The sequence below is a fragment of the Euprymna scolopes genome, chromosome 33 (genome assembly GCF_053919585.1).
Source record: "Euprymna scolopes isolate OS-2025 chromosome 33, ASM5391958v1, whole genome shotgun sequence".
NCBI classification, from domain to species: domain Eukaryota; kingdom Metazoa; phylum Mollusca; class Cephalopoda; order Sepiida; family Sepiolidae; genus Euprymna; species Euprymna scolopes.
The window spans coordinates 61,489,622-61,503,383 of NC_136514.1; the positions used below are offsets into that span (position 1 = coordinate 61,489,622).

At 31.7% G+C, this 13,762-nt stretch overlaps 1 protein-coding gene across 4 annotated transcripts in view; it reads left to right on the top strand.

The window, feature by feature from the left end:
* LOC145258255 (uncharacterized) overlaps positions 1-13,762 on the top strand; it is a 231,701-nt gene that overhangs the window by 154,376 nt on the left and 63,563 nt on the right. For 2 of the 4 annotated variants that reach the window (XM_080116233.1, XM_080116234.1), the window contains one exon: positions 10,223-10,273. The exons of the other annotated variants lie outside the window; for them this stretch is intronic. In XM_080116233.1, the coding sequence (XP_079972359.1) occupies positions 10,223-10,273 (51 nt within the window). The remainder of the gene's footprint in view (positions 1-10,222; positions 10,274-13,762) is intronic. 4 annotated transcript variants of the gene reach the window in all.

Here is a 13,762-nt window from a genome sequence, read left to right on the forward strand (position 1 = left end):
GTGGATCTATATTAAAAACCTTGTTAAACTTTGTGACATATGTCCATTCTATGAAGGTCAGGCGCGAACGAACACCCCATAATTTTAATCTACCATATTTCTTCAAACTGAAACATAATTATCAAAGTATACTTACGCAGATAGATATGAAAAGTCTTTATTAAAGTGTGTGCCTATTTCCATTCTATGGAGGCCAGGCGCGGACACAGACCCCACAATTTTATTATACCATCCCTATTCAAGTTAAAAGTATTCATATGTACATCTATATCAAAAACACTTGTAAACTTTTTTTTTTTAATTTTTAAATTTTTTATTTCCATAATTTTCGGACCAGGCGCGAACGCAAACCCCACAATTTTAAGGAACCACTGTTCTGCATGATCAAATATACGCATTCCTGAGTCTCGATACATCTTCTATCATTATATGTTATCAGTTTTTTTAAAATAGTCAACCATATAGGAGCCTATTCGTGACAAGACACACACACACACATACACACACACACACACAGACATTCAGCTTTATATTATAGATATATACAGGGTGACCAAAAAAAAAAACAGAGGACATTCAATTGTTTTTCTGAACATTTTACAGTCAACGGAGAAAAAAAGGCCAAAGACCCTAGTGTTTTGATGTGATGTTTAGAATATAATAAACTAGTTATGACCAAAGTTTCATTTCATTCGGTCAAAACACTAAGAAACAGGGCCTAATTAAAGTTGGGGCACGTTTTTTTGGGTCACCCTGTATATAATTAAAATGTATATATTCATAGTATTTTTAAACTTTTATACATATGTTTTATATATTTCTTATATATTTTTAATAGCTAATAATTATAGAGATGATACGAGTAAATAAGAATGTAAATATATAGAAATATTACAAATATCAAAGAAGAGGGGTGATAAGTAATATAATGGATGTTTATTACAATACACTATATACAAAGAGTAAATATTCATTTTTGGAGAAAGGGACGGATAGCATAGGTACGAAATACTTTTTACACGACATGAATTGGTTAGACCAATTTATCTGGGAAAAAAAAATTGATCTAGTAACAAAAATATTTTTGTTCATTTGTTTTAAGGGAGATAATGTTTGATCAACACTGCTGGGGAGCTATGATTTAATATACTGTTTTTTTTAAATCCCCGAAACAGTGTTTCCTAGTAAACCACTGATGATGCCTTGATGCAGGAAATTAATTAACTTACTGACAAACTAATTTTCCAACGAAGGACATTTTTTATATAGTTTTAAATATTCTAAAGAAACTTATATATATATGTGTGTGTATATATATACGTGTGTATATATCTGTGCATATGTGTGTGTATATGTGTGTATATATATATATATGTATGTAAGCGAGATAAGACACTGATAGAATTCAGCTGAAAAATTCTGAGAGATATTACTTGAAGTAATACATTCAAGGTGGTCCTAGCCAAAAAGGAAACGCTCAATATTTAAGAATAGAGCAATATATAAGTTTTGTGGTTAAATTTTAAATTCTGAAAGAAAAAAACAACACATAGAGACATATATTCGATTTAAGAATTTATTGTTTGACAAAAGGAATATATAGAAGGGGTTATTTTAATTTTCTTGATCCATGGAGTTTCAACAATGGCTATATCATCAGAGGAAATAAAATGCAGTTAGGAAAATGTTCAGCTGCGAATGGACGCTATTTTGATTTTCAGCACAATAAATAGTTTTTTGAGTGGTTGTGGATATTATATGGAGAAAATTATACGAAAAGAGAAGTTGATACAACCTGTGTAATCCATTATCGGGAGGAGTCCAATGTCGTTCGGGGTTATAAATCCAAGTGGGTAAAAAATAGGCCCATGGGAAAAAGTGATATTCAGAACAGTGAGTTGGACGGCTTGCTTCAGCCGTCCAACGCACCGTTCTGAATATCATCTCCAGGATTATTTTTCTATTTTTGCTATTTTGCTACCTACAATATTCATTTCGAGGTCCATTGCATACTTAACTCAATGCTCAAATTCTATTACTCACTGGAATAATTACAATGGGATGGTATATCCACCCAACTTCGGATACACTTTGTCAACACCGAGAAAGCATTTTGCAACAACAAATAAGGCAGCCCCGTATACTTTACGAAAAATCAATAAAGAGCAATACACTTTCGCTATATGGGAATATCACTTTCTCCCATGGGCCTATTTTTTGCCCACCTGGATTTATAATCCCGAACGACATTGGAATCCTTCCGATAATGGATTACACAGGTTGTATCAACTTCTCTTTTCGTATAATTTTCTACATATAATTATCCACAACCACTCAAAAAACTATTTTCAATACTGAAATTGCTGAAAAGCAAAATAGCGTCCATTCGCAGCTGAACATTTTGCTAACTGCATTTCATTTCCTCTGGAGATATGAGCCATTGTTGAAAATCCATGGATTAAGGAAATTAACATAACCCCTTCTATATATTCCTTTTGTCAAACAATAAATTCTTAAACCGAATATATGTCTCTATATGTTTTTTTCAGAATTTAAAATTTAACCACAAAACTTATATATATATATATATATATATATATGTATATATATATATATATATATTAATACCATAGTATGTGTGTTATTTTATGTGTCACGCTGACATCTTTTACTTCCAAGTGATTGTCGTTTCATTGTTATGGCCTTCAATATCTTGTAATAAATAATTTTACCAAGAATTCTTTGGTTTCGTTTTCGATTATATATATATATATATATATATATATATATATATATATATATATAAGTTATGTATGCTTATATGTGTGCAAAGAATTAAGATCTCAACTACTTAAGCGATCATTGAGAATTAAGAAAAACAGCTGTTATGGCTGAGTGGTAAATTGTGGACTGTATTAAATTAGATTTAAATTTATACAAACCAGTGTGGAAGGATTTCGAGAAAATTGAGGTTCCTTCAATTTTTGTGAAGAATTGAGAATAGGTATTATACATTAATTAATAAATATTTCACAAATTTTAGTTTCTTTCAAATATTGTCAAGGGTTTTAAGAAGCTGAATATGAGCACACAGCCATTTGAAAATCCAAATATATATAGAAAATAAATATACTTTTAAATTCATGCATAGTCACTTGACTCGAATTTAGCAATATTTCTTGAATTTCAGTTTTTTAAGGCCCTTAATTGAAGCTTTAAATTTGAGATATTTTCTAATACAAAAAATATTTGATATTATATGTAGCGACTAATTTTAAATAAAAGACATTTCCTATATACTAGCGGGACCTGTGGAAATTCCACAGGGGACTCATTCATATGCAATATATTGATGTTGGCATTCTGTGGATGTTCAGCGTAAATGGAGACGCTCTGATATTATTGTAGCTCTTTTGTTAAAACTGCAAAAGTATTTATCTAAGTTAGCAGGGACGCCCGGCGTAGTCGGGTTGTAAAATACGTCAGTATATTTCTATTTATTATTACAGAGTCAATTCGATTCTTATATATCATAAAGTTGTGATTTAAAAAATAAAATTATATCCATATGACTAGGGTGCATCAACTTGAATCGAAACCGAAACCAAACTTATGAAGAAAATATAAACAAACAAGCAAACAAACAAATGGAATAAAATAAAAATAAAAATTGCTATAACCGAAACTAAAACTTATGAAGAATTCTTAGTAAAATTATTTATTAAAATTCTTAGTAAAATTATTTATTAAAACATAGATGTTTTGAGTGCCATCAGCTATAATCGAGACCGAAACCAAACCTTATAAAGAATTCTTGGTAAAATTATTAATTACAAGATATTGAAGGTCATAACAATGAAACGACAATCACTCGGAAGAAAAAAGACACACGAAATAACACACACGCTATCGTATTAATATATATATATATATATATATATATATATATATATATATATACAATGTGTGTGCAATTTGAGTCTTTATTTTTGTCTTTTCACTTATGTCGATTTCCCTTTCGAAATTCAGTCGTCTTCTACATTCAACTTGCACAAAACCGTGTAACTTTTCTTGTACCTGCGAAATCATAACTTCACGTTGTAGAGTGCGAAGTAATTAGATTGAAACGTTTAGTTCTCTGAATAGATTTCATCGTTTTGCCGATTTGTGGCGGCATAAAACTAAAACTGATTTAAAAGTAACATGCCAGATATCATGATACAAAGGAAACAATAAAATAATGCCTGGCTTTTTCCAAAAATATCAAATACTCCCACCATTAAGTTCCTCCATACTGTTTCTGGGGGTTCAAGTGTAGGCATCGTCGTCGCATAATGTTAAACTATTTTCTGTTCACATCTTTTCCATTTATATTTGTTACTCTAAGTTGTTCTATTAAATGATTCGGACAGAAAACAGCCAAGTTGTCAATCAATGTCTTCATCAACTTAGGCGCCGTATATACAAAGCGGGTCGTCTGATGTTGGAAGAGGCCAAACCGATAAACCTGCTAAAAATTTGACGACTGACGACAGAACCCGTGGCGTACTGGATAAAGTACTTGGTCAAATTCAGTTTTAAGTTACAGCGATCTGGTAGTTGAAGGTTGAATTCTCAGTTTAAACGACACTCAAAATACAATTGCAAACTAATAAGGATTTCTATCTCGTTATGGCTGATGAAATAGAAGCATGCTGAACCGGTGGAGTAAATAAGGGGTTCTTTAGTGAGACAGAATCATTTGACAACGATACACTTCAAAGAAGGCCGGATGTTACATCGACCGAGGCGTTGTTAAAATAAGACTACAGATGAGAACAGTAGTCCAAATAATACCAATAATCAATCCTCATCTCAAAAATCCAGAACCATAACATAAGCAGAATATATTAAGGCAAATTAATATCAAACAACTTATTGCACGAAACATATTGCAGAGAAAGTTATATTACAAAAAATACAGTTAAGGTATGAAGAACTAGAAGAACAACAATACCTAACATAAATAAACATAAAATAAAGGCGTAAACAAAACTGGAAAACTTTATGAAACGTTTTTTCTTACATTATTTGTTTTGTTTTAGCGAGCACTGCCACGGTGGGGATATATTGCTAGTGATGATTGTTGGTGAGCATCATTCATGATGATGATTTTGTTGGCATTCGTTTCCCCGATATCTTTCTATTAGAAATTATTTCTAGAAGGATATGGAGTGGTTATGAGAGAGACCACATGAATATTGCCAACGTCTGGAAAAAAGTGCTTCTGTGGAACAAACTGCATTCGAACTGGGGACACGCAGTTCGTCAGCCGAGTCGTTAAGCACTGAGCCAATGTCATCTCTATGCTTGTGATGATGATCTGAAGACAAACTCGATGATCTGGTCACACCATTTTTTAAGTCCGGAATATCATGAAATAAACATCGACACCTCCAAAGCATGTGAATCTGATCTTATCTTTGCTATACTGTTAACACATGTCCTGCTTAGTTGGACTCTATTCTTTCATAATTCTACAACAACTGTTTTGCCGAATCTTGCTTTTCTGATACTCGAAAAAATTGCATCTAAGGCATCAGTGTTGAAAATTTTGGTAAAAGAAAAGCCAACAAAATATCCCTTTATCAGCTTCCTCCCACTCTTAGCTCTTTGGATCATTAATCGATCTAGCTACCTCGCCAATGCTAAACTTCATGATATGTATATATATATATATATATATATATATATATATATATATATATATATATATATATATATAGAGAGAGAGAGAGAGAGAGAGAGAGAGAGAGAGAGAGAGGGAGAGAGAGATTAAGGTAAGCCCATTCTATTACGAATATCCTAACAGTCATATCGGAACACATTTACCATACACCGGATAAAGCTGGTGAAAGTTAGATTTTAGGTGGCATAACACGTGTGTCTGTTTACGTAGCACAGAAGATCTAACCCTGTTTCTCGGAAATACGGTAGAAAGCATGAATTACCACTTCTTATCTAAGACTCACTGGTCTTATATGTTGTTATAGCAAGGCTTTCATACACGCATTTGCATGCGGTTAAAATAAATGTAAATAAAACATTGAAAACTAAAAAGATATTGAAATCATGAGTAGTTTTAAACTGATGCGTCTAAACAAAAGTTTTCCTCATGGTGGCGTGAAACGATTTTAGGAAAAAAACAACAACCATGTTACAATGCCTCACATCAGCAAAATATCATCTATTCCTTATGGATTTATAAATTTTAGCATGTGTAGTAATACATTTTTCAAAGTCGACGTGTTTTGAATGATTACTGAATAACATTGAAAGCGGGGATCAACCGATGTAATAGTTTTCAAGCATTGTGGCATTTTATTTTCCAATGGTGCAAATCATTAATATAGGTCGATAGGCACTAAAAGATTACGAAGGAAATTTTCCTGATTTTTCTTTCGCGCCAACTCTGACCAATTTTTCAATAAACAGTATATTATTTCTGTTTTTATCTAATTAAGTGAAAAAATGCAAACTATATTCTTGTTGTTGTTAAAAAATAAAGCGAATAAAGTTTAATTAAATATTAAAATTCAAAGCAAGAAATATCATTTATTGTACACAAATTTCATGAATAAATATTTATTTTTTAAATGACAAACAACCGAAAATATTTTTATTTGATTTTGTTTTTCATGATTTTTAATCCAAATCAAGATATTTTTTAAAATAATAAACCAATGATAACAAATAAATGAGGTTAGCTGCTGTAATTTAATTAATTGATCGATTAGGTACGAAAATTTCGACGATTACACGGTCCTTATTCTGCATAAATACCGAACATCGTAATGTTCTAAGATTCAAAGCTTCGTTGTTTTTTTTTATATTTGAATAAATATTTCATTCATAGTAATTATTATTATTCCAATTTTATCGGAAATATGTTAACACAAAAACTGCCCACGTATTCAGGCACACAATGTCTTTTATAATAGTTTTATTAACACAGAAATGTAATATGCAGCAGTTGTTCAAGTGTTTGAAGTTTTTCTTTTTTACCCTTCTTTTAATAGCATTTGTTTTGATGCTTTGTTATTTTTGTTTTATTTATTTTTGCTTTTGTTTTTTACTCCTTTACAGTTTAACGATCCGCGTGTTTACCCTTTCACCCTGTTTGATTTCCTATAATGTTCTGTAGAACCAAGTTTACATATTTCTAGGTCACTTAGTGCATGATGTAATCCAATAAATACATTATGATTCCATAAAAAAACTGTCCACCGTTAAAGCTCTCTTAATATTCTTCCTTTAATGAAATTTTTTCGTTGGCCTAATAGCTAATAAAATTCTACGGCAATGCATTAGTATCAACTAAAATCTATAACTAGAATATCGCCTTCGAGAAATTTTATTTTGAAGCACAATTTAAATATAATACTTGACTTCTGTATATAAACTTTCATAAAATTTAATTCTAGCCAGGAATTTTATTCTCTGCGTTAAATTAAAGGTTTTGAAACTCCGACGTAAATATTGATGAACCAAATTAAATATGACTTCTACGGTGATTACTTTGTGAGTATAATTACAATTTTTCAGTATAATATGTGAAATAAAGTGTCATAAATATTATAAAGTAGGTACTGGGGGTTTTCACATGTCCATATGTACAACGGAAAGTAGATCTAAATAGCAAGGAGAACAAGTTTTGTTCGGAATTGAGGATTATTACGATGTACCTTTTAATTACACTTAAAGCACCATATTTCTTTTTGTGGACTCTTTCCTTCTATTTCACGCCGTAATATAGTCCGAAGAAGCTGAAATATTGAAAGAAATCTCCCAATTATGATTATAAATATCCAATTTTAATTTCATTAAAACTGAATATTTGAAGTTTTAAAAAGGTTTATCCACAAGATAGTTTTCATATAGAAGATCATGGAGAGATTCGAGACAACTTTGATTGTCTTCTCGATGAATTTTATATTTTATATAATTTACATTTTTTATCAAAACAGGATATACTCGTAGTATTAAGAGAGATTCGGCACACATAGCTCCCTTAGTTTAGAAGAGCACTTATAGATTCGGAGCCACTTTCATTGCCCCACAGAGAAAACTATATATATATATATATATATATATATATATATATATATATATATATATATATATAAACTTTAATTTCATAAAAATAGTACATTTGAATTTTAACGGGATTATATCCTCCTAGCTCTCTTAGAAGTAGACTTAGAAAATTCGGAAACACTTCCACTGTCTTCCCCGCTAAATTTTACATAAAAATACACTTTTAGATTTATGTAGATTTAATTTTTTTTTTTTAAACAAACGAAATCTGTTGAATGGATATACCTCTATATCCACTAAAAGGAGTAGTATAACCCGTTGGAAGAATATACTACACTAGACTGACCCGTGGAAATCTTACGACATGAGAAATATTATTAATCAACAAATATGTTTTGTACAAAAATGATTTTGCACAGAAAAAGAATAACGTACAGCAAATATGAGTTATTAACATTTTCTATGAAAATCGTGTTCATTATATTTTAAACACTGCATGTCGAAATGACTTCGAGCGCCTTGCTCATAACATTACAACAATGATCATATATTATTATAATGATACTTGAAAACGAGGCTACATCAAAGGGAGATCACCCTCACATTCTTGTCCAGTGTTGCCAGAATAGCCTTATTTTAATTTGATATGTTTTAGCTGTTTAGCCTGCCAAAATTATATTTATAAATAAAAATAACTTTTTCAGACTGACCAAAGAAGGAACAAACAGAATATTATATATAATAGCCCGTCCTTACATCTTCACGTGCAAAATGTTTCATGCGACAGGAAAAATTCATAACTTCCCATGTAATGTCAAGGGGAATGTCCCTCCCACAGGAAACCGAATTTATAATGCGTTTTTAATATATCCTAAACGTCTACTAGAATGGAAAGGTGACTCAGAATAACTGAAGATTGGTAAGTCGTTATCAATGTTGACTGAAAATCTGGATGTGCCAAGTTCGTATCCAATTCGTTCCGCAAAATTTTATTTTTAAAACCAAAACTTGACTTTGTGTCTGAAGAGGAGATAAATAACTGATGATTGTGCAATGTGTTTAACGATCAGCGCAACAAAGATTTCCGCCAAAATGTTGACGAAACTTGGGACCTTAAATTGTTTGTATTTTCGCACATTACGGTAGAAAGTACTTTCTGATGTGTCTTTGACTTCAATTCCATGGCATTTACAAATTACTGATCTTTAATGCTCAGCGGCTACCAAATAAGACTGTTGAGAATAGTGGCTTCCTGACCAAACATTGGTGTTTATTTTTTTTCCTTTTTACTATTTTACTGTTTTCTATCTCTTAGGCTCAATGTTATATGTGACGCTGTATAATATTTCACGCATAACAAGAAGAAATAAGATTATTTTATACTTTTCTCAAGGGTATTATGACAGATTTTCATATAACATCCCCGAGATAATAAAACACAGCGAGACAATAGTCCATCGATAATAATTTGGACTATCCATAAACATATATAGCATCTTAATACTATATCAACATGATAGGAGCAGGCGGGAAAATAATGGGATGATTCTGGGTCGCATGTGGGTCTTTGCTCAATACCAACTGGTTGGTCTGATGTTGCATGACGTTAAACTAATAAATCAGAACGCTACAAAACTGGCGTAGCGTAGTGGCTAATGTACTTCTTGAGGTTGAAGTATCAAGCCTCTGTGTGGGCAACACTCAACAAATACAGTTGCAAATTACTTAGAACTTCTATTCAGTCAATATCGAGCGAACCAATGCAAGCTACCCTTGTGGATTAAATAAAATGTTTTGTTCAAAATTGCGTGCAGATTCCCGAGTTCAAAAGAAAGATTCTAATGTTCGACAAGATACGCATGAAAAAGGTCGGAGGTTACATCGACCGAAACGTTGTGACAATAACACTCAAGATGCGAACAATAATCCGACGAATCCAAATAATACGCAAACTGACGACGTTGCATGTTGAATAATTATAATCTATTTTATGTGCCGGAAGTTACTAAATTCCGCGACGCTGACGTACAGAAGTACTGATAATTTATTTTAAGAATAAAGATTGTTTATATAATTAAATAAAAGTGTAGGTGAAAGTCCAATAAATATTCCTTGTCGTTTACCATATGAGCCCTTTCTATTGCAGACTGCTCGCCCCGAGACGCCGACTAAAGTTAAATAGAGGAAGGAGGTCAAGGTATGTATTGACCGAAGCCAATTACCTCCTCCTACTCCTAACCCGTAGCAGCCACGAAACCTTCTTGACGATATTTTAATTCAAGATCGCGCACTCATCCCGACCCTACCTGACCAATTCCTATGACGTACCAAAGACACAAGCTCCCTGGACTCTAGCTTTCTTTCCTTATATATGTATTGATTTATTTACTTTTACAGATGTTGACTCGCCTTATATTCATTTTCTTTTAAATTCTTTCTGGTCTTGTTCCCAAATAGTAAGTCACCTTTTTCAACCAAAATTTAACATTTATTTTTTATTCAAACTAACCCTATAGCATGTATTAATTTTCGGATTACGATGATTACCCATAACTTTAGTCGTGTAAGCTTTACTTTGCCACAGTTTTATACATAGCAGCATGTCTTTTTACGTTTTTACAGTATTTATTGTTTAACCGCTGACATTTATTAACGAAACGTATGAATGTTTTCTGTCTTTTTTATTTTGTTTTATTTCCGTTTTTAGCGATCACCTGTTCAGATACGAGCCTACTATATTGTATTGTGGTCTCGTAAGATAATACATGCGTTTCGAAAGAAAGGGAAGAAGATAACAGTGAAAAAACTGATTGATTTGTATGCATGCACATTTATTCACAGTTAAACTTTTTGTTGTAGACCAGCAGAAAAAAAAGAGATACAAACCGTAACTTGGTGCTTTATATATATAGAACCACAGAAATAATTACTAAAGTGAGAATGCCTTACATTATGAATACAATTTAAAAAAAAAACACGTTGCTGGAGCCGGGTATAGAGGAAAAGCAAAAGGAATGTATTATATATATCAACAATGTATTATATATATCAACAACATTTGATACTGCGCTAGGATTTATGAAAGTCATGACGCGATGTTTAGCTGGTCGAACCACGTCCAATAATTTCGAGAGACTAGCCAGAAAAAAGGGAGTTTTTTTCTGCACTTGGGTGAAACGAGGTGTATTAACACATGAAGGTATTTCCTAACGTAAACCAGGATCATTCAAAGGAAAATAACTTTAATTATGAACAACACACCTAAAGGCGTTTCATTATTATAAATATTTAATTGTAACTTTAACTATCAATATATTTTTTGTTGTAGTTTTGTTCTGTTTGTTTATTTATGTATTCCTGGTAAGGATCTTGAAAAAATATATAATATAACCATATATATTTTGAAATCTTATTGCCCATGGTAATGGATAAGCATATTTCATTTTGATCAAAATGTTGTTTGTGGTGTGTTTGTTCGCACCGAACATTCATAAAAAGAAAATGCAATTTTAATATTGTTTTATTCATAACTTAAAAATGATACAAATGCAAGATAAAAATAAAAGTAAGAAATATGATACAGACTATTTTCTTCTATATGTCATTATATTTAAATTTCTATTCACTCAAACAATGTTAAGAACAGCATTTCATTACAAAAAATTGAACAATATATAACGTATTTTTTTACTTAGATTCACTTCAAATAAGAAAAATTGCCACTGAGATGTAAGGGGCTGCTGTGAATTATGGACCATGTTTACAGGGACATTCTAAGTAGGGAGTTGAGTAGCGATATATTTGTTCTCACAACATTCAACCTTCTCTATATTAGTCCAGTCTGAGAAACAGGGAGGGAATTCCAATGCAGTTCGAGTGAATGAACTATGAGAGTAGATTAGAGTATAAAAGAAACGGCAAAAAATTGTAAATACATCATATTTTTATTTACAAATAAATAATTCAAAGTGTATTATCTACCTTATCCTTTTCTGAAAGTACTGACAGGAAATACGCCTGAATGAACTTACTTCGAGAGTATCCCCTAAGAAAACGATACTTCTCATCGACCAGACTGGTAGCAAAATTCCACCTCTTCACTAAAGAGATCCCTAGATTCCGAATAATGTTCTATTCTAATAGCTTGTTACAATTTCCTACGTTCTACTTGTGCGCAACCGTACACAGATACAGAAAATTAAACATCTTGCTGCCCATTTCCCTAACTGAGATTGTTAATTTCTATGTACAGGGTAGTATTAGAATAGCCCATTATATTTTAGTGTCAATATGTTTTAGTGTCAATATATTTCAGTGTCAATATGTTTTAGTGTCAATATATTTCAGTGTCAATATGTTTTAGTGTCAATATAGTTAAAAAATAAATCGCTTTACTTGTATTCGGTCCAAATAAAAGTCAATTAAATATTGAAGATATTTTAAATTGGATAATTAATAGAGTAAATGTGGTATTATGGTGATTGCTCAAGTAAAAGTGATAGACAAATAGTGAAAGAATTAATAGAACATTGTTTTGTCTTATTAAGAATAGGATGATGTTTGATTATCGTCTGCTTTGTAAAATTTATTGCACGTTTTTGCAAATAAATGTTTATAAAATGCAGTATCTGTTCCGTCCTCGGTGGAAGAGGAGAATAGTTTTATTATTTTTCTGAATTATTTAGATGAGGGTTAATAATTTGCATGGTGTGGATTATGCAGAATGTTATTAAGTTTTATTCACACAACATTTAGGCTGATTGTAACCTCCAGCTTCTTCAGGTGTATCTTGTCTAACGCATGTGTGGTTTAAGACTCACGGTTAACATAGCGAAAACATTCTAACCCCGTGGATTAAATAAAGGGTTTCGTTACGAATTTCGTACAGATTTCCAAATTTTCAGACAGAAAGATCTCTGAATTACATGGACAGAAACGTTGTAGAAAATAACAGTGAAGATGAGAACAGTAATTCGAATAATTTGAATAATATACTTCCCTTGCTAATTTAAATAATTTGCTTCAAATGATATTGAGGGCGATGTTCTTCACATAAAATCCGAGCATATGTTTAACTTTCGTGTATGTGGGGGGGGGAAGTAAATATAGAAACAATTAAACGGTTTAACAGAAAGGGAGATTGGGAATGGGGCTCATGAGAATACGAAATGTATGAGCGAGCGAGAATGCGTTTAAACTGTATTCTATTGTGTCTGGCTTAGTATTTAGATTTATTTCTTGAGTGACTGTTTATCGCGTTTTCGCTGCCAACAACTACTTAGCTGACTGTAATTAATTTTGTTTTATCGACAAAAGTATTCTCACCCTTAATTTAATTAGGTTAATGACCGTATATGGGGAACCTGAAGAAATTCCAAGGTTGCTTTATCATCTATCTTTATAACTTATTGCTAACAATATTTTCTGTATTATTTGGATTACTCGGACTACTAAAACGTGGCCTAATGGATAAAAGTGCTAAGTTTAATTAATGATGAGCTTGTTGAAAGTTAAGTTGTCTGTACCGGTGTACTAAAATATAATCCCGAGTTATGGTAAACGAAACGAGTATTATCTATCTTCATAATTTAAATAAAGTGTTTCGAATTTCGTCGAAATTCCCGAAGCCAACAAGACACATCTGAAGAAGTTCTAAGGTTACATAATCCGAAACGTCGTGACAATA